The sequence below is a fragment of the Haliotis rufescens genome, unplaced genomic scaffold (assembly GCF_023055435.1).
Source record: "Haliotis rufescens isolate VD_foot unplaced genomic scaffold, xgHalRufe1.0.p SCAF_1, whole genome shotgun sequence".
NCBI classification, from domain to species: Eukaryota; Metazoa; Mollusca; class Gastropoda; order Lepetellida; family Haliotidae; genus Haliotis; species Haliotis rufescens.
In genome coordinates this window covers 48,852,062-48,879,099 of record NW_025963779.1, presented here as the reverse complement: position 1 = coordinate 48,879,099, position 27,038 = coordinate 48,852,062, and the positions used below count along the sequence as shown (strand labels likewise).

General features: G+C 41.1%; 1 protein-coding gene across 2 annotated transcripts; it reads left to right on the top strand.

Annotated features, from left to right (window-relative positions):
• Positions 1 to 1,609: 1,609 nt before the first annotated feature.
• LOC124131422 (zinc finger MYND domain-containing protein 15-like) lies at positions 1,610 to 18,027 on the top strand. 2 transcript variants are annotated; one of them, XM_048397002.1, is made up of 11 exons: positions 1,610 to 1,710; positions 5,133 to 5,344; positions 6,750 to 6,954; positions 7,942 to 8,088; positions 8,540 to 8,706; positions 10,711 to 10,839; positions 11,491 to 11,709; positions 13,934 to 14,022; positions 15,116 to 15,281; positions 15,849 to 15,907; positions 16,305 to 18,027. In XM_048397002.1, the coding sequence occupies exons 2-11, from the start codon at positions 5,161 to 5,163 to the stop codon at positions 16,509 to 16,511; spliced, it is 1,572 nt and encodes a 523-aa protein (XP_048252959.1). In that variant the 5' UTR covers positions 1,610 to 1,710; positions 5,133 to 5,160; the 3' UTR covers positions 16,512 to 18,027. The 2 variants fall into 2 exon arrangements, with proteins under 2 accessions (XP_048252959.1, XP_046350658.2); XM_046494702.2 differs by having other exon boundaries at positions 1,611 to 1,696.
• The last annotated feature ends 9,011 nt before the right edge of the window (positions 18,028 to 27,038 follow it).

The following is a 27,038-nucleotide window of genomic DNA, read 5'->3' as shown; positions in this document are numbered from 1 at the left end:
GAAACATTTTTGTGGCGATTATGATTTCGAAAAAAACAACTATATGAAACCTCAGTTAAATGTTCTTTAGAATTTATTCAATAGCTGAACATTAAAAAAATCGTCCCCTTTTGGGGCATTTGCGTCTTAGTTTAGGTAACTATATTAGTTTTCGCAACCACGACGACAGCATTTCATAAAATATGACGTCGTTTCAATGAACGTTTTCAAAACATATTTATTACTAATGAAATTTGTTTCGAAAATATTTAAGTTATAATATGATCTTTTATAACATTTAAAAATATTTCAATTACATTTTGCAAAGAAGTAAAACATTTTTAAAAGTCATGAAAATTATTGTTATGGCGAAACTGTTATGAAACCTAAGCACACAAAATGTTTTGAAAATGTGTTACAAGGGGTATACCTAAGCATACTTTTAATGTCTGTGTTTATGAAATAATGCATGCACACTTGTGCAATTTAGTCATGAAGGAAGTGAATAATGTCTTAACTATTTGAGTTGCATTTTATTGCTCGCGTTTCCTGGTCAACAGGGCGGCCCGATCATCTAATTTGCTGTGCAGAGTTGCGTCCCTTAGCAACGCCAGAAACCAATGATTGTGTGTTCGAATCCCGGTTCGCCCCGATTACGTTTCTAGGTGTGTCAGCACCATACCCGTGCTCGTGGGTTTCGTCGAAGTGGTAAACGTCTAAGACCTGCATTACTTCGGGCTTTCCTCCCACATTAAGCAGACATGCATGCCTTGAAATAACTGGAATACTTGTAACAGTGGCGTTAAACCCATCTCACGCACTGACTCCTGCTCAATACCCGTGAAGATCCGGGTTAGAATAGGTCTTCAGCAACCCATGCTTGCCGTAAAAGGCGACCACCGTATTTCCTCTATTAGACGCCCGGGCTTCTATTTATTTCGGACAAGCCTTTGACCCGGCGTCAATTAGAGGCCCGGCTTCTATTAATACCCCCATTTCACTATGACCACGAATGTCCCGAATCGTCACGAAATGGAAATATTTGGTGTTCGTAGATATCCGTAGATATATCGACCCGGCGTCTATTACAGGCCCGGGGCGGTCGGGTAGCCTAGTGGTTAAAGCGTTCGCTCGTCACGCCGAAGACCCGGGTTCGATTCCCGCCATGGGTACAATGTGTGAAGCCCATTTCTGGTGTCCCCCGCCGTGATATTGCTGGAATATTGCTAAAAGCGGCGTAAAACCAAACTCACTCACTCACTCACTATTACAGGCCCGGTTTCTATTTTTTGCACTGAACAATTGACCCGGCTTCTATTAGAGGCCGGCGTCTATTAGAGGAAATACGGTATGCTTGTCGTAAGAGGCGACTAACAGGATCGGGTGGTCAGGCTCGCTGACTTGGTTGATGCAAGTCATCGATCCCAATTGCGTGGATAGATGCTTATGTTATCAATCACTGGATTGTCTGGTCCAGACTCGATTATTTACAGACCGCCGTCATATAGCTGGAATATTGCTGAGTGCAGCGTTAAACAACAACAAAAATCAAATCACACCTGGTGTGGCGCCAAGTCGACGCAGTGTCCGTCAGCGTGTTTGTACAAAGCTCCACAGCGTGACAACGCACAGTTACGCTGTAAGGAGGAGGAGTAGGGACAGATAACTCTGATGACTGAGGCGCACAAATACAGACTGATACAAACTTGACAACAATGTACGATAGATGTGGTAATAGTTAAAGGATGTAAATTTGTCTACTCATATCTAACGACAAGTAGAGTTAATGCATGCTGGTGCTATACTGATTACGAAACTAGAACTGACTATGTCAAATTATGCTTAGAATTTAATCTTTCAATTAATGTTTACTCGCCGGTTGACGGCATATGTTCATCGAAGCACTTTGCAACGGCACAATAAACAATGCTGATATGTTATGACTGTCAAACTTCAACTTGAATATAATTAGCTAACATTTTGTCAAAATTGTTGATTGTGCGAAATTGGCCTTGTGACCTACGCTGACGAGTCGACTCCTTGAATTTGCTTGGCCAGTTGACTGATGCACGAGTGCTACATGAACTAGGCTATATGGACTGTGTAACGTGTGTTCATTCTTTGTATTTACCGCAGCATCTGTATTAGAAAGTATTGTCAGAACGGATACCTCTGTAGTGGAAGTAGCCCATGGTCTGAATGAGACAGACACATTACAGATAGCGGATAGCTGTGTGACGGTAGCAATCAACACGATGGATCATGTTTGTCTGCAGTGGTTGTTAAGATGACTTGAATATAGATAAAATCATGAACTTCGGGCATGAAGACTGGGGGTAGGATTTGCATCAAGGAACTTACACGTGAAGCCCTTTCTTGATGTTACCCACCATGGTATGGTATGAATATTGCCCATAGACAATTACAAATTGTTAGCTAGCAGTATTGTCTTATTATAAGACAATACTGTAAGCTCATGCTTTGGAGGAGAACATGCTGCCTTGGTGAAACACCTAGATGTTTCTGAGAGCATACTGTCTTGATCAATTTCCTAATTTGGGCAGAGAGGTTGCTGTCATGATCAAAGATGAAGCACCTAGATTTGGAGGACACTAAGCTGTTTTGATCATTTGACGAAACACCTAGGTTTGGTAAAGAGCATGCTGTCTTGACCAAACACCTAGATTTGGAGGAGAGCATGCTGTCTTGATCAAACACCTAGATTTGGAGGATAGCATGCTGTCTTGATCAAACACCTAGATTTGGAGGAGAGCATGCTGTTGTGATCAAACACCTAGATTTGGAGGAGAGCATACTGTCTTGATCAAACACCTAGATTTGGAGGAGAGCATACTGTTGTGGTCAAACACCTAGATTTGGAGGAGAGCATACTGTTGTGATCAAACACCTAGATTTGGAGGAGAGCATGCTGTCTTGACCAAACACCTAGATTTGGAGGAGAGCATACTGTCTTTGTCAAACACCTGGATTTGGAGGAGAGCATAATGTTGTGATCAAACACCTAGATTTGGAGGAGAGCATGCTGTTGTGATCAAACACCTAGGTTTGGAGGAGAGCATGCTGTTGTGATTAAACACCTAGATTTGGAGGAGAGCATGCTGTCTTGATCAAACACCTAGATTTGGAGGAGAGCATGCTGTTGTGATCAAACACCTAGATTTGGAGGAGAGCATACTGTCTTGATCAAACACCTAGATTTGGAGGAGAGCATACTGTTGTGATCAAACACCTAGATTTGGAGGAGAGCATTCTGTCTTGACCAAACACCTAGATTTGGAGGAGAGCATACTGTCTTTGTCAAACACCTGAATTTGGAGGAGAGCATACTGTTGTGATCAAACACCTAGATTTGGAGGAGGGCATGCTGTTGTGATCAAACACCTAGATTTGGAGGAGAGCATGCTGTCTTGATCAAACACATGGATTTGGAGGAGAGCATGCTGTCTTGATCAAACACCTAGATTTGGAGGAGAGCATGCTGTTGTGATCAAACACCTAGATTTGGAGGAGAGCATACTGTCTTGATCAAACACCTAGATTTGGAGGAGAGCATACTGTTGTGGTCAAACACCTAGATTTGGAGGAGAGCATACTGTTGTGATCAAACACCTAGATTTGGAGGAGAGCATGCTGTCTTGACCAAACACCTAGATTTGGAGGAGAGCATACTGTCTTTGTCAAACACCTGGATTTGGAGGAGAGCATACTGTTGTGATCAAACACCTAGATTTGGAGGAGAGCATGCTGTTGTGATCAAACACCTAGGTTTGGAGGAGAGCATGCTGTTGTGATTAAACACCTAGATTTGGAGGAGAGCATGCTGTCTTGATCAAACACCTAGATTTGGAGGAGAGCATGCTGTTGTGATCAAACACCTAGATTTGGAGGAGAGCATACTGTCTTGATCAAACACCTAGATTTGGAGGAGAGCATACTGTTGTGATCAAACACCTAGATTTGGAGGAGAGCATGCTGTCTTGACCAAACACCTAGATTTGGAGGAGAGCATACTGTCTTTGTCAAACACCTGAATTTGGAGGAGAGCATACTGTTGTGATCAAACACCTAGATTTGGAGGAGGGCATGCTGTTGTGACCAAACACCTAGATTTGGAGGAGAGCATGCTGTCTTGATCAAACACATGGATTTGGAGGAGAGCATGCTGTCTTGATCAAACACCTAGATTTGGAGGAGAGCATGCTGTTGTGATCAAACACCTAGATTTGGAGGAGAGCATACTGTCTTGATCAAACACCTAGATTTGGAGGAGAGCATACTGTTGTGATCAAACACCTAGATTTGGAGGAGAGCATACTGTTGTGATCAAACACCTAGATTTGGAGGAGAGCATGCTGTCTTGACCAAACACCTAGATTTGGAGGAGAGCATACTGTCTTTGTCAAACACCTGAATTTGGAGGAGAGCATACTGTTGTGATCAAACACCTAGATTTGGAGGAGGGCATGCTGTTGTGATCAAACACCTAGATTTGGAGGAGAGCATGCTGTCTTGATCAAACACCTAGATTTGGAGGAGAGCATGCTGTTGTGATCAAACACCTAGATTTGGAGGAGAGCATGCTGGATTGATCAAACACCTAGATTTGGAGGAGAGCATGCTGTTGTGATCAAACACCTAGATTTGGAGGAGAGCATGCTGGATTGATCAAACACCTAGATTTGGAGGAGGGCATGCTGTCTTGACCAAACACCTAGATTTGGAGGAGAGCATGCTGTCTTGATCAAACACCTAGATTTGGAGGAGAGCATGCTGTTGTGATCAAATACCTAGATTTGGAGGAGAGCATGCTGTTGTGATCAAACACCTAGATTTGGAGGAGGGCATGCTGTCTTGACCAAACACCTAGATTTGAAGGAGAGCATGCTGTTATGATCAACCACTGAGGTTTGGAGGAGAGCTAGCTGTCATGTTTTTCTTACAGGAACAATGTTCAGCAGCTTCTGCAAGTCTTTTCTCATATGATTCTGTACACGCGCTATGCATATGTGAGTTTGATATTAATATAAAGATATTAACAAAATATAATACTACAATAATTGTCTTATACATTTTCACTGATACACATTATTATGATTATACAATAATATTTGCTTCTTAATCATTTTGCACAGATTTCCATCCCGATACATTCATTTCATCATGGATGCAGAATCTGATGAAGTAAAGAAATATGTGGACAAGGTGTTCTCCGAGGATCCAGAAAGGTTTGCTGAATTTGAAGAAGACATCAGAAGGAAGACGGAGCTGTGTAAGGGACAGGAGGAGAAGATAGCGGCATTGCCAATGGAAGACACAATCTGGTTTATTAAAGAAATGGAAACAGGTACAGTAACAATCTTAGGATGATGACTAAACTCACAAGATTTAGATAAGCTATGAATTATTTCTTTACTGTATGTTAATAAGGAAAGAGTCAGTGTAAATCTGCAATGTTTTAGAAAAGAAATGTGTATGAAGCAGGGGGTGCAGTGTATTAAAGGACTCCAACATTTCCAAACTGGGCTTCAGTTACCTTGGTTATGTTAGAGTCCTCTGGAATGTTCAACCTGTAGTCTTAATATGAGTTGTCTTTAAAATTTGAAATCAGTTCTGAACCTTACATTTTGAATAATTGGTATCATTAAGTCAGGTGGATAAAGTGTGACATGCACCCAAGTTCTACTGGGGACCATGCTTAGGAAATACACGACAAGTGGGGGTTGTTTATCTTACAATAAAACACTGCTAGGAGAATAAACCATAAGGGCGCAGCCCCTAGTTAATAAAATGTACAAGCCTTAAAAATATTTACCCGTATTTAAAAAAAGTCCATTTTATGAACACAGGGGTTAAGTTTGGTATTTCCCGGGTATTCTCACAATTTTCACATCGATTATCTGTACCTTTTCTCCCAATACCAATTGTGATGTCTCACCCACATTCTGATGCGATCATTCGGCCCAAGTGATTATCAGCGTTGTCCAGCAACATCTACATAGATTCCAGACACTTCCCTCTCCAAAATAATATCATCTGATTTACGACATCAAGATGTGAGCGTATGTTCGAATAACCAGAAATGATGTCATAATAGAACAATGTTTTATCGTGAAATAAACCACGCTTCCCTCATCATTGTTCTTTGCGATTTATCACGTAGCTATCTTATATACTGTAATAATACCATCCTTTCTGTAGCACATAGTGTCAACTAACCCTCTTATAGTCTATAGACCCGTGAAGATACGGGGTAGAATAGGTCTTCAGCAACCCATGCTTGCCGTAAAAGGCGACTATGCTTGTCGTAAAAGGCGACAAATGGGATCGGGTGGTCAGGCTCGCTGACTTGGTTGATGCATGTCATTGATCCAAATTGCGTGGATCCATGTTCATGATGTCAATCACTGGATTGTCTGGTCAAGACTCGATTATTTACAGACCGCCGTCATATAGCTGGAATATTGCTGAGTGCGGCATAAAACAACAAACCAAATTTTATAGTCTATAACTGTTGCATTTGCATATCCTTGAGTGATATCTGTGTATGCCATGTACCTTGTGGGTATGCAGTAACTGTGGAATTGCACTTATTCTCATTAACATGATTTAGGGAGGAAACAAAATCTATACACAAGGCTCCTTCAAGCTCCAACTTGAGTATTGTTTTGTGGAGGACCCATTCACTGTATGCTGTGATTCAGTGTCTTTCTTCAACATTTCAAACATTGCATAAGTAACTCCGTCTCCAGTAACACAAGATGATGGCATCACATACCGCTACCTGTGCATGGTGGACCGGGCCGGGATGGGGATTGGCGTGACACACACGAATGTGTCCATCTGTTCCATCTCACAACACAGCTATGACCTCCTCTGTTTCTGTACACTGTTTCCCATGACGAGACAGGCACGACGACCCAGGATGGTCACATATATGGACAAGGCTCTGGCAAAGTAAGCCATTTGCTTCCACAGGAATCAAAGTTATTTATATCAGTATGCTAATCTTAGAAAGAAAGTAATAGTATAAATTCATAAAAGTACCATTATCAAGAATCCTTTCTTTGTTAGTGCCAACCTGTGAAGATGCGGGGTAGAATAGGTCTTCAGCAACCAATGCTTGCCATAAAATGTGACTATGCTTGTCGTAAGAGGCGACTAATGGGATCAGTGGTCGGACTCACTGACTTGGTTGGTGCATGTCGCTGTATGCCAACTGCATAGATTGATGTGCATGATGTCAATCACTTGATTGTCTGGTCCAGGTTCACTTATTTACAGACCACCGGCTTTAAACAAAAATCAATCAATCTTTATGCCAATGAGATTATCAGTTGACAATGGGCCTAAAACATAAATGTTGTGGCTTTATCTATAAGAATATCTTAATAAGGGTTGGATATTGGCTACTTAGTTTATTTCTATATGATGAGTAACAAAATGTACTTGCTATATTAGTAATATATAGCAGTCATTTTGATCATTATCTGTAAGTGTGAGACAGTGTTTATGAAATGTAGTTTTTAATAATCCTTCTTTCAGGTTCATAAGAGCTAAACAAAATCCACAATATACATTAACTGTTTAAACAAATATTATTGTGAAATGGTATGAGTATCTCCAGTCAAGAGTATTAGTACTCGCTGAACAGCGTTGTCTCCCTGTGTGATGAGGTCAGAAGATCTGCTTGTCAATCTAGCATATAAACATTATAAAGGGGGAATATAATGTTACATTAGAAACTTGTTTTGGCATAGATGGATTTTGCTACCACTGAGAAATGGTAGTTGTTGCCAATGTACACAATGATGCGGTGCTACCTTCCAAATGGTAAGTTTCTTGCCTTAGGATGATGATGTGTTGTGTATCTTGTGTTTTCACTTGTCATTGAAAAACACATTGAGTTGCAAAGGCTGAGCATACTGTATCATTGGCTTGCAGGGACAATGCTTTAGATGTGAAAAGACTTGGTATTAAGTTTGTGTCTCCTGGCCTGAGTTCTGAACATATGACGGACATAGAGACCCCCTGGATGAGGGAGTGCAGTATCTGTAGAAGGAGGGGCACGGCAGACCTCTTCAAGACATGGTGAGTAATTCACTTCAGCAGGTCCATTGTACAAGAGCCCCAAGTGAGAGTTAAGCACTGGTATCTTAGTTTTACCCCTGAAGAACCTATAGGAAATTTGACCTAATTATTTTCTTCATATTTAAATCAGAAGTGTGTCCACAGTATCTCATGCTTGTGAACTATCAGTTTTAGTCCACTAGTCCTTATAATGATAACATAGAGCAGAACCCTTAAGAAGATGCAAATGTCTACTTGTCCTTATGATACCTTAACTGTTGTAACATGTGTAAGAATTGACCAAACTCCAGATGGGGTGGCAGTATGAAGATGACCACTCTGTTGGATGGTGACCTCGCAGCTCGACCTTGCATCCCAATGATGTCCCTGCCTGCTCACACTGATGGTCGTGGACTTTCTTTGCTCTAGGTCAAGGTCAATTATGGTTACTGCATGGAGTGTTGAATTTCAGTTCTTCCTGCCAGGCAGTGATCTACTGTAGTCGGGATTGTCAGAAGAAAGGCTGGTCCTTGCAGGGCGATATGAAGGAACACAGTCATAAAGTGTGGTGTGCCAAGATGAAACACTTCATGTCCAAGACAGCAGAACTCACCCGACTGCCCTTCACCTTCGCACCAGGTACATCCTCCACGCTTGTGTTGCAGGGGTGGTTCATAACGTGAAATGTCAATCAATCAATCACCCTGTAATAAAATATAACATGATATACTATACATACTTTAGCATTTAAAGATATGACTGTATATTAATTATATCGTAGTTTTGAGCAGTCACATTAGTCCATACATGCAACACACACAGTTACACGTTACCAGTTAGTTCATTGTAGATTGTATATTATGTACAATGTAACTTTCAAATCAGTAATACAGATATTAAATGTCTCTTATCATAACTGAGTATATTAGTTACACACTATAAAGTTAGAAGAATACAAGTAGTCGTAGGGCGTCATAAATATATACTTATTATCACTAAGAGTAGGAATATATAAAATGCTACATTATGACGCATAGATAATACATGTAAATTCATTCATAAGTGAGTGATAAATATAGGATTTTTACATACCAGTACCCTGTGGGTGACACTAGGGTGTGTCTATAAATCCACATCATAAGTATAGGATTATGGCAATCCTATAAAAAGTAAATATAACATGTAATTATCATGCCTGAATTTATACATACTTATCAATCATGGCAACAATTTCCTTAAATTCCAGAAAACCAACTTCTAATTCAATCCTTATATTCAAAACTACCAATCAAATCATGCTCTCACACATTATTACATGTTAAACACTTTATACTGATAAAATAAATAGAAGATATCTTGGTTATTTGATATAATAGATAAGCATTTACAATACTTTACATTATTGATAACATATTAAATAGATATGTTAGAATTCTATTTAGGAAAAGATGATATAAATAACTAACCTGAGCTACATGAAGTCTATGTCTTGCCTGTGTAAACTTATTAGCACAGTGACTAAAAAGTGTGCAAATGTGAGGGAAGAAAGCTGTAGTTATAATATATATAGATAATGTTAATCAGCTAGGGAGCTGAAAGCTATTGTATTGACAAGCTAGAGACTGCGACAGAGGAACAAGAATAGACTAACCTGTCCACCCTTCAATAAAATAGACCAACCGCTTGGACTCTTAACCCAAGCATATACATCTTACACTACAACCAATGAAGATATATAAACCTACTTGAAATGAAAAAGCTAAAACTATATTCCTAAAAACTATATATACAATATTGTGTTACACATGCAAGGCCTCAGTTTTTGGTAGCACAAGCATATGTTTCTCAACATTGAGATCATATCCTGGAGTGGATGGGGTTTCAGCGAGAATGTTTTGCCTGTCCTAACACATATACATCATTAGTTCAGCCAGTGCTAGTCCACTGGAATATGTGCAGTTGTGTGTGGTCCTTCCTATTTGGTGTTAGAATTAACAAGATATGCAAATATTGATGCATATGCTTGTATCCCCATGGGGATTCCAGGTAATAATATATATAGGTTCCCAGGAGCCTATGCTTGTATCCCCATGGGGATTCCAGGTAAGAATATATATAGGTTCCCAGCAACCTATGCTTGTATCCCCATGGGGATTCCAGGTAAGAATATATATAGGTTCCCAGCAACCTATGCTTGTATCTCCATGGGGATTCTAGGTAAGAATATACAGGGTATATAGGTACCCAGGAACCTATGCTTGTATCCCCATGAGGATTCCAGGTAAGAATATATATAGGTTCCCAGGAACCTATGCTTGTATCCCCATGGGGATTCCAGGTAAGAATATATATAGGTTCCCAGCAACCTATGCTGGTCATAAGAGGCAACTAAATGGTGTTGGTTGTGGGGCGCGCCGACTTGAGTGATTGCATGTCCATGGTCCAGGCTTAATGATGTTAGACCACATTCATATAGATGGGATATTGCTGTGTGCAGCATTAAACGGCAAACAAAAAATCAGAACAAAGAGTGACCATTATAAGCACATCATCATGTAGACAGTATAGGGGAGATAACTCTATGAATATGGAGGACTGAGTCTCTGCACAGATCCTTTGATGCAGTTTCTGTCTCCATTGTAGAGACAACAGCTTTCGCGTTCAACATCATCCGTTGTGAGAAGTTCCTGGAGGAGAGAGGTGTGTACAACCAGGGCCTGTGGCGGAGAGAATGTACAACATGGGCCACACCCGGACACTTCATCCCGTTTGGTGAATACACTTTCTTCTACATCTGTATCAATCTGGTTACCGTTATCTTTCAGCTTCGCCATGTTTAACTCACTATCGACATGTGACACCATAGGCTGAATAACATGATATAATATAAACACATCATAAAAGTCACAGTACGTTTTCAAATTCTTTGTGGATCAGGCGGGTGTTTAGTAGTGTGTTAAACTGGGAATTAGAAGATAATGTCATTATTTAAGGTAGATTGTTCCAGAGATTCGGGGCTGCAACTGAGAAAGCCTGATCACCTGTTATTATTTTGCTGTTTGGTAGTGTCAGCAGGTGCTGGTCCACAGAACGGAGAGAAGAACCAGGTTTATGTTGACTGATCAGATGATTCTAGTGAGGGCATGTGTTGTCGCCGTAGATACATTTCTGGGCAAGAAGCAGAATTGTTTAATTGTATCTGTTGTTTGACAGGCATCCAATGGAGGGTTTAGAGAACAGGTGAAATGTGTTCTGTGTGCCAATATGAGTAACAGCCCTATGTGCTGCATTTTGAATTCTTTGCAATTTAGTAAGGAGTAAGTAAGGATGATGAAATGTTGTTGAAGCAAATGGAGTTGCAATTGTCAGGTCTCATATTGGCTAATTTATCTTGAATGTTTGAATATTGTGTATATGACTCAGGTGAGCTTCCCCCATGTGATGACCCCGTAGTTCTGCCTGTGGAGAGCTGTACGCTGGACGACCCTCCTGCCAACACACCACCTGACCCTTCACAGCCATTCACTGACTGGGAATCATACTACGAGTGGCGAGGACTCCGGCTAGACTCACCAGTAGCTGTACTGCTCAACTTCCCCCTCACCCTGTATTACATACTGACAACATGTCTGCCTAGAGACTGTGAGTCCCTTGTGTTATATACTGACAACATGTCTGCCAAGAGACTGTGAGTCCCTTGTATTACTGACAACTTGTCTGCCTAGAGACTGTGAGTCCCTTGTGTTTTTATACCGACAAAGTGTTTGCCTAGAGACTGTGAGACCCTTGTGTTATATGCTGACATATCTGCCTAGAGGCTGTGAGTCCCTTGTGTTATATACTGACAACATGTATGCCCATAGACTGTGAGTCCCTTGTGTCATATACTGACATGTCTGCCTAGTGACTGTGAGACCCTTGTGTTATATTCTGACATGTCTGCCTGGAGACTGTCCCTTGTGTTATATACTGACATGTCTGCCTAGAGACTGTCCCTTGTGTTATATACTGACATGTCTGCCAAGAGACATTTCTTTTATTATATTCTGACATGTCTGCCTGGAGACTGTCCCTTGTGTTATATTCTGACATTTCTGCCTAGAGACTGTCCCTTGTGTTATATACTGACATGTCTGCCTAGAGACTGTCCCTTGTGTTATATACTGACAACATGTCAGCCCAGAGACTGTGAGTCCCTTGTGTTATATACTGACATGTCTGCCTGGAGATTGTTCCTTGTGTTATATACTGACAACATGTCTGCCCAGAGACTGTGAGTCCCTTGTGGTATATACTGACATGTCTGCCTGGAGACTACTTGTGTTATATACTGACAACATGTCTGCCTGGAGACTGTGAGTCCCTTGTGTCATATACTGACATGTCTGCCTAGAGACTGTGAGACCCTTGTGTTATATGCTGACATGTCTGCCTAGAGGCTGTGAGTCCCTTGTGTTATATACTGACAACATGTCTGCCCAGAGACTGTGAGTCCCTTGTGTCATATACTGACATGTCTGCGTAGTGACTGTGGGACCCTTGTGTTATATTCTGACATGTCTGCCTGGAGACTGTCCCTTGTGTTATATACTGACATGTCTGCCTAGGGACTGTCCCTTGTGTTATATACTGACATGTCTGCCTAGAGACTGTCCCTTGTGTTATATACTGACATGTCTGCCTAGAGACTGTCCCTTGTGTCATATACTGACATGTCTGCGTAGTGACTGTGGGACCCTTGTGTTATATACTGACATGTCTGCCTAGAGACTGTCCCTTGTGTCATATACTGACATGTCTGCCTAGTGACTGTGAGACCCTTGTGTTATATTCTGACATGTCTGCCTAGAGACTGTCCCTTGTGTTATATACTGACATGTCTGCCTAGAGACTGTCCCTTGTGTTATATACTGACATGTCTGCCAAGAGACATTTCTTTTATTTTATTCTGACATGTCTGCCTGGAGACTGTCCCTTGTGTTATATTCTGACAACATGTCAGCCCAGAGACTGTGAGTCCCTTGTGTTATATACTGACAACATGTCAGCCCAGAGACTGTGAGTTCCTTGTGGTATATACTGACAACATGTCTGCCTAGAGACTGTCCCTTGTGTTATATACTGACAACATGTCAGCCCAGAGACTGTGAGTCCCTTGTGTTATATACTGACAACATGTCTGCCTAGAGACTGTCCCTTGTGTTATATACTGACAACATGTCAGCCCAGAGACTGTGAGTCCCTTGTGTTATATACTGACAACATGTCAGCCCAGAGACTGTGAGTTCCTTGTGGTATATACTGACAACATGTCTGCCTAGAGACTGTCCCTTGTGTTATATACTGACAACATGTCAGCCCAGAGACTGTGAGTCCCTTGTGTTATATACTGACAACATGTCTGCCTAGAGACTGTCCCTTGTGTTATATACTGACAACATGTCAGCCCAGAGACTGTGAGTCCCTTGTGTTATATACTGACAACATGTCTGCCTAGAGACTGTCCCTTGTGTTATATACTGACAACATGTCAGCCCAGAGACTGTGAGTCCCTTGTGTTATATACTGACAACATGTCTGCCTAGAGACTGTCCCTTGTGCTATATACTGACAACATGTCAGCCCAGAGACTGTGCGTTCCTTGTGTTATATACTGACAACATGTCTGCCTAGAGACTGTCCCTTGTGTTATATACTGACAACATGTCAGCCCAGAGACTGTGCGTTCCTTGTGGTATATACTGACAACATGTCTGCCCAGAGACTGACAACTTACCCAACACATATATGTATATATACTATTTGAGTAAGGTGTTATGTATATGTGGACAGGTGAAGCACATGCTAATTCTCTATGCTCTTCCAGATCCGGGTATGAAGGTGTGTGCAGGAAGGCAGTATGTCATCGACCTGGTGGGTGTGGAGAAGGAGGTGGAGATGCTGCAGATCTTCAAGGTAACAGGCACATGTTGGTTGTAGAAGGGAGGGGATACTTTGTGAACCTTGTAGCAGGGAGGGGATACATTGTGAACCTTGTAGCAGGGGGGGGGGAAACATTATGAACCTTGTAGCAGGGAGGGGATACTTTGTGAACCTTGTAGCAGGGAGGGGATACTTTGTGAACCTTGTAGCAGGGAGGGGATACATTGTGAACCTTGTAGCAGGGAGGGGATACTTTGTGAACCTTGTAGCAGGGAGGGGATACATTGTGAACCTTGTAGCAGGGAGGGGATACATTGTGAACCTTGTAGCAGGGAGGGGATACATTGTGAACCTTGTAGCAGGGAGGGGATACTTTGTGAACCTTGTAGCAGGGAGGGGATACATTGTGAACCTTGTAGCAGGGAGGGGATACTTTGTGAACCTTGTAGCAGGGAGGGGATACTTTGTGAACCTTGTAGCAGGGGGGGGGGGGGGGGGATACATTGTGAACCTTGTATAGCAGGGGGGGGGATACATTGTGAACCTTGTATAGCAGGGAGGGGATACATTGTGAACCTTGTAGCAGGGAGGGGGTACATTGTGAACCTTGTAGCAGGGAGGGGATACATTGTGAACCTTGTAGCAGGGAGGGGATACTTTGTGAACCTTGTAGCAGGGAGGGGATACATTGTGAACCTTGTAGCAGGGAGGGGATACTTTGTGAACCTTGTAGCAGGGAGGGGAAACATTATGAACCTTGTAGCAAGGAGGGGATACTTTGTGAACCTTGTAGCAGGGAGGGGATACATTGTGAACCTTGTAGCAGGGAGGGGATACATTGTGAACCTTGTAGCAGGGAGGGGATACATTGTGAACCTTGTATAGCAGGGAGGGGATACATTGTGAACCTTGTAGCAGGGAGGGGGTACATTGTGAACCTTGTAGCAGGGAGGGGATACATTGTGAACCTTGTAGCAGGGAGGGGATACTTTGTGAACCTTGTAGCAGGGAGGGGATACATTGTGAACCTTGTAGCAGGGAGGGGATACATTGTGAACCTTGTAGCAGGGAGGGTAATGATCTGTGTTTTGGTACGTGTTTTAATATGAGGTACATTTATCTGTAGGAGTTTGGTCGGTTGCTACCAGACATCAGGTTTATGATCAACATGGTCGGAACAGAAATATCAAAGAGTGTGGATTTGAAGACATACAAAGAAGAGAATGTGTCAGTTACGATACACCGATCACTCTATCACAAGTACAAGGGACCACATCCACATCTAGTGCTAGGTGAGCTATGTAGTCTGTCACAAGTATACTGTGCCAAACCCACATTTAGTGCCAGCTATGGACCAAGAATCACACCGATATCTACTTTAAATTAACAATTAGCTCACCTGATTGTCAACCCAGTTAAAGTATCAAGGATGAAGCCTGCTGTCATTTTGTCTTCAAGGCAATATTTTAACAAACTGTGATGATGCTTAACAAAATCTGCGTTGTGGATAGTTCTTTATGAAAAACAAATTAATTTCGATATTTGTAGGTTAATGTAATCACAAAAGAAAAGTATGGGATATTTAAAAATAACATGATTACAGAAATACAAAGATGTATCGATTGATGGTAATGGATGGATAAGAAAGGGAAGGACTAAGTGTAACATGACAATCAACAGAACATGTTGGTGGCTTATTGTCAGGATTCAAACTCCCAACATGACAGATGATTTGATCAATTATGGGTCATTCCATCTTATTCCCCTTCTACTGTGTCATGATAACCAAGCTGGTCAGTATTATGTGGTCAAGGTGATCAAAATCAAATACTTCTTCACTTGATACTCTATTACCACAGGTTTTAATGCAGGCGTGGGGGCATACATGACTTGGGCAGCTTCTCTCAAGAAAATGAAGGTTTGTGTTCAGTGAACTCACCTAACTCCTTTCACTTGATAAATCTTTATGCAGTTTTAGGTAACATTAGAATCCTTACATTGTTTATAGTTTAATGCTGGCATTCATCTTGCTGAAACCATGGATAGCTAGATTTATTGTGTATTTAGAGATAAAATACGTTATTATCTGAAAATGTCTCTAACACCTGTCAAAATACACGAATTTGCCAGTACCCCCATAAAAACCGAGATTCTGTTCATTAATTGAACTTTCTGCACCTGTGCATTAATGTTGAGTAGTGCAACAAGCCTTGATACATTCCACAAAGTAAAACAGTTTGTAGTGTAATTGTAAAAAGGTGCTGTTATTATATGTGAGGTGTGAGTCTCCCCTGAGTCTGCAGTCTGTGTTCCAGGTGAACAATGTGGCCGCCTACTTCACCGACTACTGTCAGTACAGCTGTGACTGTGCCCGCCTCGCCATGGAAGGAGTCAAGCTCGGAACATGCACCACACCTGAGATTAACCCGTTCCGCAGTCCATTTCGCAAGGTGTGTGAAGAGAACAATATGCCATGGTACAGCAATGGCTTCATCTACAGACTGGTGTATGAGGACATCTAGCTCCATGATGACGACCTGGCATGGTACAGCAAAGGCTCCATCTACAGACTGGTGTATGAGGACATCTAGCTCCATGATGACGGCCTGGCATTGTACAGCAAAGGCTCCATCTACAGACTGGTGTATGAGGACATCTAGCTTCATGATGACGGCCTGGCATGGTACAATAATGGCTTCATCTACAGACTGGTGTATGAGGACATTTAGCTCCATGATGACGGCCTGGCATAGTACAGCAAAGGCTCCATCTACAGACTGGTGTATGAGGACATCTAGCTCCATGATGACGGCCTGGCATTGTACAGCAAAGGCTCCATCTACAGACTTGTGTATGAGGACATCTAGCTCCATGATGACGGCCTGGCATTGTACAGCAAAGGCTCCATCTACAGACTGATGTAAAAAGGCATTTAGCACCTTAATGATGGCCTGGTATATCAATGGCTTCATCTACAGACTGGTGTATGAGGACATCTAGCTCCATGATGACGGCCTGGCATTGTACAGCAAAGGCTCCATCTACAGACTGGTGTATGAGGACATCTAGCTCCATGATGACGGCCTGGCATGGTACAATAATGGCTTCATCTACAGACTGGTGTATGAGGACATCTAGCTCCATGATGACGGCCTGGCATTGTACAGCAAAGGCTCCATCTACAGACTGGTGTATGAGGACATCTAGCTCCATGATGACGGCCTGGCATGGTACAGCAAAGGCTCCATCTACAGACTGGTGTATGAGGACATCTAGCTCCATGATGATGGCCTGGCATTGTACAATAATGGCTCCATCTACAGACTGGTGTAAAAGGGCATTTAGCACCTTAATGATGGCCTGGTATATCAATGGCTCCATCTACTGACTGGTGTATGAGGATATCTAGCTCCTTGATGATGGCCTGGTATATCAAAGGCTCCATCTACAGACTGGTGTATGAGGATATCTAGCTCCTTGATGATGGCCTGGTATATCAATGGCTCCATCTACAGATTGGTGTATGAGGATATCTAGCTCAATGATGATGGCCTGGTATATCAATGGCTCCATCTACAGACTGGTGTATGAGGATATCTAGCTCCTTGATGATGGCCTGGTATATCAATGGCTCCATCTACAGATTGGTGTATGAGGATATCTAGCTCCTTGATGATGGCCTGGTATATCAATGGCTTCATCTACAGACTGCTGTATGAGGGCATCTTGCTCCATGGTGTCCAAAGATGTTTATTGAGATGATGGTCTTCTTCAACAAACACAGAGACAGAAAGATATTCCATAAAGTGCTTTCGTCTTCATTAATTTTCCTTTTTAGCAATGTAGATTTTTAGTAGGATGCTTGTTTACTATTATTTAAATCTTCTTGTCAGTTTAAGTCAAGTATTGCTTGTGGATCAGCCAAACATTCTGGTAATGAATATGATATGTGACTGATCAGGTTTTTATTTATCATATCATGTTTAACCTTACCTGACGCTACAGAGTGCTTTAGTTTCCCTACCTCATACAAACAGACAGTACTGGAACAAAGAGACAGTTGAAACAGACTACGGCCTGTGCCTTGGCATCCACAAGTTATCCCCCTTGGCCCCAAACTCCCACATATTCTTCAACTTACTGTGTTCAACTTACCTTGTATCGTCATCAATCTTTGTGGTTTATGGCATGTTTTTTCATTTTTGTGCATTGCCCCGTAACTTAGCATGTTTCGCGCCTTGGTTGCCATTTTAACATTCTGTGTGTCTCATGTTTACCTGTTCCTTCTCTTGTCGTGCTTCTAGGATATAAAACTTGAGGTGTGACACAACAAGCACCTGTCTTGACCATATTGACAAGTGCTTGTGTACACAGTTAGATCTGTTTTCCAATACCTTCATGCAGTAATCAATAAATGTATGTGATCACATAGATGGAAAGATAATATTGATCATTTACCTGCCTCCTATAAGTGTCCGTGTAGATGGCGATGTGAGACAGTAGGGGTGCTACCCAGTCTTTCAGTGTAGGTTCTAACACCGTTACTAAGCAAGTGCTTGACAACCGTGTAAGGACCTACACCGAAACATCGCTCTTAATTGTAATAAAGAAGTTGTTCATCCATAAATTCTTATCCTTACTTAGTACTCCAATTTCTAAATGCCTATCAAAGAAGTGTTTTCTGTAATCCGTTATTGTTTTACGATTCCATGGTATATCTAACATATCTCGCTCTTTCCTTGATAAGGAAGTGTGACTGAATGACAATACTCACAAGGCCTGTACAGTACCTGCCCCATGCCATGAAGCTGGGTTGTGAGAATCAATCGTGTGACTGGAGGGCTACCCTTTGTCAACAGTGTACACATCAATTGGTTGTTAACTGTTTGATTGGTATTCAAGTTGTTTTTTTGTTCAGTAAGAATGTGTGTGTGAGTGTGTGTGTGTTTGAAGAATGAAAGTACATAATTCTTGTTGTTTGTTTTGGTTAAAAATAAACAATTTACAGTAAAAAGTGATCTTGGAATTGATTTATTACAAGGGAAAATATACTGGCTCTACAGCTCATTACAGGGGAAATATTCTGGCTCTACAGCTCATTCCAGGGAGAAATGTATTGGCTCTACAGTTCATTACAGGGGAAATATACTGGCTCTACAGCTCATTACAGGAGGGAATATATTTACACTACAGCTCATTACAGGGGAAAATATACTGGCTCTACTGTTCATTACAGGGGAAATATATTGGCGCTACAGCTCATTACAGGGAGAAATATGTTGGCTCTACAATTCATTACAGGGGAAATATACTGGCTTTACAGCTTATTACAGGGGGAAATGTATTGGCTCTACGGTTCATTACAGGGGAAATATACTGGCTCTACAGCTCATTACAGGGGGGAATATATTTACACTACAGCTCATTACAGGGGAAAATATACTGGCTCTACTGTTCATTACAGGGGAAATATATTGGCGCTACAGCTCATTACAGGGAGAAATGTGTTGGCTCTACAGTTCGTTACAGGGGAAATATACTGGCTTTACAGCTCATTCCAGGGAGAAATGTATTGGCTCTACAGTTCATTACAGGGAGAAATATGCTGGCTCTACTTTTCATTACAGGGGGAAATATACTGTCTACTGTTCATAACAGGGGGAAATATATTTACACTACAGCTCATTACAGGGGGGAATATACTGGCTCTACGGCTCATTATAGGGGGAAATATATTAGCTCTACTGTTCATTACAGGGAAAATATACTGGCTCTACAGCTACAGGGGGAAATGTACTGGCTCTACTGTTCATTACAGGGGGAAATATACTGGCTCTACTTTTCATTACAGGGGGAAATATACTGTCTACTGTTCATTACAGGGGGAAATATATTTATACTTCAGCTCATTACAGGGGGGAATATACTGGCTCTACAGCTCATTCTAGGCGAAATATATTAGCTCTATTGTTCATTACAGGGGGAAATATATTGACACTACAGTTCATTACAGGGGGGAATATACTGGCTCTACAGCTCATTACAGGGGGAAATATACTGGTTCTATAGCTCATTACAGGGGGAAATATACTGGTTCAACAGCTGCAGGGGGGAATATACTGGCTCTACTGTTCATTACAGGGGGAAATATACTGGCTCTTCTGTTCATTACAGGAGGAAATATATTGACTCTACAGTTCATTACAGGGGGAAATATACTGGTTCTATAGCTCATTACAGGGGGGAATATACTGGTTCTACAGCTCATTACAGGGGGGAATATACTGGTTCTGTAGCTCATTGCAGGGGGGAATATACTGGTTCTGTAGCTCATTGCAGGGGGAAATATACTGGTTCTGTAGCTCATTACAGGGGGAATATACTTGTTCTGTAGCTCATTACAGGAGGAAATATACTGGTTCTGTAGCTCATTACAGGGGGGAATATACTGGTTCTGTAGCTCATTACAGGGGGAATATACTGGTTCTGTAGCTCATTGCAGGGGGAAATATACTGGTTCTGTAGCTCATTACAGGAGGAAATATACTGGTTCTGTAGCTCATTACAGGGGGAATATACTGGCTCTACTGTTCATTAGAAGGAAAATATACTGGTTCTTTTGTTCACTACAATGGGAAATATACTGGTACTACAGTTCAATACTTAGAGGTTATATGTGAGTGTGTGATATGAAAACTCACATCTAATAACATGTTTGCTTGTGAATGCAATATATTTTCACCTTGTTTGGAAGACATTGTCACTGGAACGCTAGACGAGCAGACGACACACAAAGGGACGTGACTCTTCTTTCTTACCACCCGGGTTGATATCGATCGCCCATTGAAGATGCGTTGACAAGCCATATCAGTCCTGCGCGGGGTGTTGTAGGGTTCTGGTTATTACGCCCTGTGATTTGACTGTCTCTGTAGGCTCTATCGCACATGCAAAATGCCTCATATCAGTGATAGGTATATAGTAAAAGTGGGTTCTACTGGTTCTACAGCTCAGACTGGAAGGCAACTTGATGTACTCTCGTGACTAGAATTAACTGTTCTTAATCTCAAAAGCTCATCTGCTTTTTCATTTGTTAGATGAGTTCAATTTATTTCATCAGTCGAAAGTGATGATAACGACAATAGCATCATTTCTACCCTGTTCCAGAACATTGAAATCTGTAACTGATGTTGAACTAAATTAATCAGGTTTATCCATTTAAGTATTATGTAGCAGTAATATATTTCCTTCAACTTAACTGAGGGGAAGTCGAGACACTGTTGGCTACGTGTTCGGCTCAAATGAAACTTTATTGGTCTACGCACGCATCTAATTCCTTCGCCCCGTGAACATCCGGGTTTGAATAGGTCTTCAGCAAGTCATGTTTTTCGTGAGGGGCGACAAATGGGATCAGGTTGTCAAGCTCGCTGATTTGTTTTATGCATATCATCGTATCCCATTTGTGTGGGTCGATGGTCATGACATCAATCACAGTATTGTCTGGTACAGACTCTATCATTTACAGGCCGCCGTCATGACTGGAATATTACTGAGTGCGGCGTTAAACAACAAACAAACAAACAAACAAACACTACTTCATTCGTATATTTACAGTGACTTTTACGTTGAATGTCCCAGGATGTCTCTATGTTTTCGCCTTCAGATGTGTCTCAACCACTCAACCAACATGAGACCCGTGAAGATCCGAGGTAGCATAGGTCTTCAGCAACCCATGCTTACCGTGAAAGGCGACTATGCTTGTCGTAAGAGGCGACTAACGGGATCGGTTGGTCAGACTCGCTGACTTGGTTGATGCATGCCATCGATCCCAATTGCATGGATCGATGTTTATGATGTTAATCACTGGGTTGTCTGGCCCAGACTCGATTATTTACAGACCGCTTTTATATACTGGAATATTGCTGAGTGTGGCGTTAAAAAACAAACAAACCAACATGTATCTAATAGTGTGGGTTCCAATCCCGAATTGGATTGTACGAATTTGTACTTCACTGAGAAAGTGTAATCCCTAACAACATATGTTGATACTTGTAATTTTCCAGATATACACTGTAACCGGACATTGACCTTTTGTGTTTTGCGTTGTTTGAGTGGCATTTGGTTGCGTCATGAGTCAAACCCTTCACTCGCTTGTTGAGTGAAGAAATGACATAACAGAACAAAATAGAGCTGACATTTGACGTGTATTGTGGTCATCAAGTGAATCTTGAGAGCATTCTTTTGGTTTTTGAGGTACACATATAGGCCACATGCAATTTATGAGGTCAGTCTCAGATCACAATACAAAAAAATGAATTTTATGAAATGCTTTAGTGTGAAAAACTGAGTTTTCTGAAGTTGAGAAAGGTGATAATCCTTCATTGCAGTGAGCATAACACTTGATATTTCACAGCAGTGAACTAAGACTTCTTACGCCACTCGTGGAAATATCTATTTTCCCCCGTCACTCGATGAGAGAAACCTTCACTCGACACATGAAATATCCTGTGTACTATTTACAACATCTAATCACTACCTAAGCATTCGAGAAACATCGTAGTAAGATGCAAGAAACATTTAAACGGTTGACCCTTTCTGCGGGTAACCTCAACCGGACGAAATTAACTCCACTATTAAGAACGGCGTCAGTCACTTTCATAGCCTTTCATGAAGGAGGCCCTGGCGAATAGCCTCTGTCAATGTATACGCGTTTTGTACCTCGACTGAATTCATTAAACACGTCGACAAACAGATGAAGGCGACACAAAGTACACAAAGTACACAAAGTATGTATTTGGAGTTTTAATATTCCACTAAAAAGCAGTCAACAACCGTCCGATTCTTTCACATTACGATAGTTAATCTCCCTGCCATGACAGATGAACTGTAGATGTATGAAAGAGTCTGGTGGTCCTTAACTTCTTTTCAGTAGTATACTAAGATGAGACATTGTGGTCACCTTCAAGAAAAAATAACAGCCTGGTAACGTGATTCAACCTGAGAGCCGTTGATCAGTGTTTGTAAAAACACGGCAATACATGGGTATGATCTGCCGATGTAGCTTCTGTCTAATGCCAATGTTGGGGCTGTGGAGTCACTCCTAATTAGACTGTATATGTTGTCACAAGTCTACTTCGTCAGGTGTTTCAGACGCGAATACTGTTATGAAGTTGGTATGCTTCCGTTGGATAGAAACGTCCCTTGACCATGTCTACTTTGGGTTACTATAAACGTTATAATTTAAAAGGAACTATTCTGTGAATGTGTATGAAAGTTACGTTATTGTTTTGAATCGTAACAATGTGATGGGTCACCCAGATGAACCAGTACCCAGCGATTGTTTCGTGAAAAAAATTAAGCTTAAATTATTATCACGCTCAATTATTATAAGATAAAATATGCTTCTTAATATCTTAGTAGGTTATGCAAGAAAGACACACGCTTGTGTGAAGAGTCATATTAAATAGACACGTTATGTCACAGAAACTTGATGATTAAAATAAGAACAAAATTCATAAAACTTTGTCATGTGGTTAAAATACGACAAGGTGCCCCACACCTGGTGTGGAAGAATAGATTACGTAACAGAGTTGTCTATCAACTCATTCGTAGGTTTAAGGATGCATGTTTGTGTTAAAGAGTAAACAAAGAGAAGGGACATCTCAGATGTATCACTTGTATCACTGTTACTGGTGTCATCCACTGTGTTACCAAGTCGACTGTGATGGCGTCAGGGAGGCAATCTTCGTAAGGTATCGACGTAGCATGGAACAAATGAGAGTAAACGCATCAACTATTACATCTTGATAATTTTCTTGTCTTTAAGAGCTTCATTTGTTTGGGTGATATTTTGTGATCATGAAGCTAAAAAGGGTGACTTTTTGGGGATAGGCGTCATCATGGTCATATATTTGGAATGCCTTGTTCCTGAAAAGACCTGATACAAGATGGCGGACAAGATAGGATTTAGCTGGGTTGAGCGCTGTCATGTTTCCCCAAATTCTCCGTCTGTAATCCAAAACTTATGGATTTGTTACAAATATGCTTTAAAAAACCTGTAACATCAAATCTTGTATCTTGTTAAATGCATATGTTGTCATCTGCACTGATTCTGTGTTTTTTATTGTACGAACGACAAAACGAGCTGACGGTGACACGTCGACCAAGATGGATGACCCCCTACCACGAAGTAAAGTGGAGTGAAGAAACAGTTGGGACGTCCACCACTTGATCAGCCTGAGTAACAGAGTTTCACAAGCTCACTCACCATTACCAGAAACAACGATGTCTGTATCGGAGGAATTATTATCTGTTGTCAAAAGTGAGTCGTTCAACACTTTGGTTCCCGCTCTAGTCCCCCCTTTGTTTCTTACTAAATTGGTTAAAGATTCGGATCCTCCAAACAACATGGCCACGATTGAAGCTAGGACAGCCAAAGCCAACCTCGATGTCGACGACTTAGAACAGTAAAGTAGGCGTCACGCGCTTCGAGTCATTGAATATTCCTGTCAGGGATAAAGATACAAAATAGAGATTTTATCGTCCCCACTTTGTAAGCAAACAGCTGTGGGGCATGGCTCATACCATCAAGTTCATCTCGTACAATGTCAGAGCCCAAATCTATGCATCAAAGAGAGGCGGTGGGGTAGCCTAGTGGTGAAAGCGTCCCTCGTCACGCCGTTGACCCGGGTTCGATTCTCCACATGGGTACAATGTGTGAGGCCCATTTCTGGTGTCCCCCGCCGGAATATTGCTAAAAGCGGCGTAAACCCGTACTCACTCACTATGCATCAAAGGGTACGCTGAATGGCAATACAACCAAGACATTCATAACTGAAGACCTGACACGTTCATCAATCTTCGAAATTCGAAAGGCAATCCGTCGGCCTGGACTCGGGGTGGACGGGTATTTGCAACGGTCTAGCAGAGTGGCGACATGGCTCGCACTGAAACTGTAAATGGTGTTGCCCAAATGCTTTCCGCCTGAATGTCAGAAGTATTCGCTACAAACTCACACAAATTCATAATGATTTATCTGACTGTTGGATTGGCATTCCAGAAGTTGATGAGTAATTAAGAAAAAATACAACCATCAAGCTAGAGTGACTACAACCAAGCAATGCGAGGTCACACACGTGACATGTTGTAATAAGCAGCAGATTCACAACAACAGGTAATGGATAACAAAATGTTAGTCTGCTGTATATCACAACATATCATGTATATAACCTCTCATTTCTTGGTTGTAGTCTCCCATTTGTATTTTCCTGTAGTTTCACATAGTATAAAAGATGGAGGATCGACATGTAGTCCCCCGCTTTACATGCTACCTCAAATATACCCCCAGCGTTTACTGACACTGATAAAACTGAAGTTCTAAATGATTATGTTGTTTCTATAATTCATGTGGAAGCTAATACTGTTGTCATAAATTTCTTGCTCTTGTTTGGTGGGTGATCTTATCAATCTTTACCATGTAATAATTCCAGTGGTCCTGAGAACATTAATCAAAGATTATTAAAGTCACTAGTTGATACAATTCCAATAAATCAGTAAATCTCTACAGTCATCTACATTTCCATTTGACATAAAATAAGCTCATCTCATGCCGTTGTATAAGAAAGGAAGGAAATCTCTTCTGTCGAATTAGAGACCAATATAATATCTATACTTGAGACGTTATGGAAGAGACTTGTTTTGAAACATTTACACAATCAGCTTTTACAAAAGTTCCAATTGGCATTTGTTTCAAGCCACTCCACTGTCTGACAATTACTTCAAATATTTAATAACTTTGTTATATCTGTTGACAAGCACGATTGTTTTTGTATGATATTCTGTGAGCGTGTGATCGAATTTGGCATAGAGGCTTACTATAAATAACTTGAAAAATATGGTATTGATGGTAAACTCTCATCAAGGTAAACAGATTACATTTCTAGTCGGAAACAAAACGTATTTGTAAATGCCTATCCGGACTAAAATAATCTTCATGTGGGGTACCCCTAGGGTGTGTACTGGGTCCCTATTTATTCTTTGTATACATACATGATTTGGCTGATAATTTCAATATTTCAACTCGTTTCTTTGCTGATAACACGTCTATCGGTGCATCGTATGTTAGAATTAATCACTTGGAAGAAACATTGATCTATCGTACCTCTACAACTGGGTGTATAATTGGCTTGTATAATTTAATCCCAACAAAACAACACACGTATTAGTCACTTCATCACTCAGGTACTCATAAACACCACGGAAGATAGAAAATGGTCTGCCCATATTGACGATATAAGCAACTCTGCGTTTAACAAGATATGTTCTTTACGAAAACTGAAAATGTGTACTCACTAGACCAACATTATCTATACCCTGTTCTCGAACACGCACCTGAAATCTGGGATAACTGTACCTATCTCAACCCGAAAAGATTCAACTGGAAGTAGCTAGATTAGCTACTAGTCTTCCAAAATAAGTATCTTGAATTAGGTTATATCATGAAACAGGATGGGAGACACTATCAAGCAGACGTGAAACTCAACAACTACAGTAAACTACGGTTATAACGAACTCAAAGGGACTACTAATTTTAGTTTGTTATAACCGTAGTTCGTTATAAGCATATATACAACATAACTACAGCAAATAGTCGGGACCAAAAAGTAAGTTCGTTATATCCGTCAGTTCGTTATAAGCGTGTTCGTTTTAACCGTAGTCTACTGTATGTACTTTATATAAAATTAACAACTTATGTCCAGCATGCTTGAATGACCTTCACCACCAAGAGTGGCCAGCATTAGTCAAATCTAAAAAAATAGAAAGAATATTAGTATTCCACATGCTCGAATTGTTACTTGCCAGCATTCCTTAACACCAGACCCACTCAAATTATGGATGAACCTTTCTCGGGAATTTAGACTTTCTTCTACACTTAATATGTAGTGTTAAATCAGACATACATTTACCCCCTTGATACTCCTTTTCTAGGGACTGAAGAGCAAATATACTTCATACTCATTTAAGAGAGTCCTGTAGTTCCCTCAATGCAGATT